General features: G+C 44.5%; 1 protein-coding gene across 1 annotated transcript; it reads left to right on the plus strand.

The window, feature by feature from the left end:
* Positions 1–336: 336 nt before the first annotated feature.
* On the plus strand, positions 337–1,412 carry LOC121939947 (adhesion G-protein coupled receptor G6-like; the record flags this gene model as incomplete). Its single annotated transcript, XM_042482850.1, has 3 exons — positions 337–464; positions 938–1,206; positions 1,306–1,412. Coding segments are annotated over 3 exons (504 nt in total), but the record flags the coding sequence as incomplete, so codon positions are not given.
* Between the last annotated feature and the right edge of the window lie 418 nt (positions 1,413–1,830).

The raw sequence follows: 1,830 nt of genomic DNA on the forward strand, positions 1-1,830 counted from the left end.
AATTGTTTTTGTCCTTTTAGTGTCCATAAGGTGCCAGAGACATAAAACAGCATCAAAATAGAGCCCTCACACCCCTGACAGAGGACACAGCTAAGACCCCAATGTCCTAAAATCCTAGAAATGTCCTAAAATCCAAGAAATGCCCCCAAACAGAGCGAGTCGAGTCTCCCTGCATTAATAACATGAATCACGACCATATGAACATTGGTGGTAAAGTTCAGTTTTTCTTTGGCTCATGTCATCGTTTCTGTTTTTCGTCTTTTCTTGGTGATGCGCTCTGACACCCGAGCTGAGCAGGACGGGATCTCATTGTCCCCTGTGTGTCTCTGTCTGCAGGACATCTCTGGAGCCTCACCGCACATCGACCCCCAGAACAACAAGGTCTTGACCTTCATCACCTACATCGGCTGCGGCATCTCCGCCATCTTCTCTGCCGCCACGCTGCTCACCTACATCGCCTTCGAGTGAGTAAATTATGAAAGCTTTTGGCAATGTTTTTCTTTTGACATTTTTAGCAATTTGTTTTCTTCAATATTTTTGGTGATTTTTAATAACCTTTGACAATTTGTTTTATTTTTCTTGAAAACATTTTGCATTTTCTCTTTAAAAATTGTGGGTTTTTTTCTGTAAACATTTTTGGTCATTATTTTAAAAAAATGCAATTAATTAATTTATTTTTTGGTGTTTATTTTGAGATATTTATTTTACATGAAATTGTTTTTGTCACTCAGAGAAGCTCAAGGACAAATATTTGTAGCTTTGGGGACCCCCATACAATATATTTATGTATTATTTGTTTGTTTTCTGTCAGTAAATGAATTAATAAATGATTCAGGGCTGTAGCCTGCGACGCTCGGGCAGAATGAGCAAATCAAGTTTTCAGTCGGATGACATTACAGCCTCATTTCTTGTTTTCAATCTTCTCTCCTTCGATCAGAAAACTGCGGCGCGACTACCCCTCCAAGATCCTGATGAACCTCAGCACGTCGCTGCTGCTCCTCAACATGGTCTTCCTGCTGGACGGCTGGTTGGCCAGTCTGGAGACGGACTGGCTGTGCCTGTCGGTGGCCGTCTTCCTGCACTACTTCCTGCTGACCTCCTTCACCTGGATGGGGCTGGAGTCCATCCACATGTACATCGCTCTGGTCAAAGTCTTCAACACCTACATCCGCAGATACATCCTCAAGTTCTGCGTGGTGGGCTGGGGTGAGTGAGGGCCGACACAGGACCAAAACCCTAAAAACCAAGAGTGGAGTGTGAGTCTGAGGTGATGCAGAGAGTGACGGGCGCTGTGTTTGGTTGCAGGTCTCCCTGCAGTGCTGGTGGGCATCGTAGTCGCGGTGGATAAAAGCTCATACGGCCTGCAGGAGTACGGCAAAGCTGAGTCAGGAGACGGATCCTCCGAGTTGTAAGTAGAACTTTGATACGGAGAGAGAATACAAAAATTATCATAATTGAGTATTTGTGACATGTACTGCTGAGTATTTCACAGGATATACAGAACACAGAGAGAGGCCACACTGCAGGACCAATTTAAAGTCTTCACTTTTCACCCTTTGAAATCTGAGCAACCCGCCTAGCTTGCAGGGAACATTTCCAAAATGCTTGCTAATGTTACTGCAGTGATGTTCCCTCTGAATGTCAGATAGCCACAGAGAGGTGTGGACGCAGAGACTTCAGTCTGACATGACTGACGTGAGATTAAATCCAGTTTAAAACCTTCACTGAGAAACGTTTAAATCACACTCGGTCGCACGGTCAAAAAGACGACAAGCTTCTCCTGCAGCGCTCTGTTCAACTAACCCTATGTCCAGATTCAAGGGAACGTCT

The sequence above is a fragment of the Plectropomus leopardus genome, unplaced genomic scaffold, assembly GCF_008729295.1.
Source record: "Plectropomus leopardus isolate mb unplaced genomic scaffold, YSFRI_Pleo_2.0 unplaced_scaffold6788, whole genome shotgun sequence".
Taxonomy (NCBI): Eukaryota; Metazoa; Chordata; class Actinopteri; order Perciformes; family Serranidae; genus Plectropomus; species Plectropomus leopardus.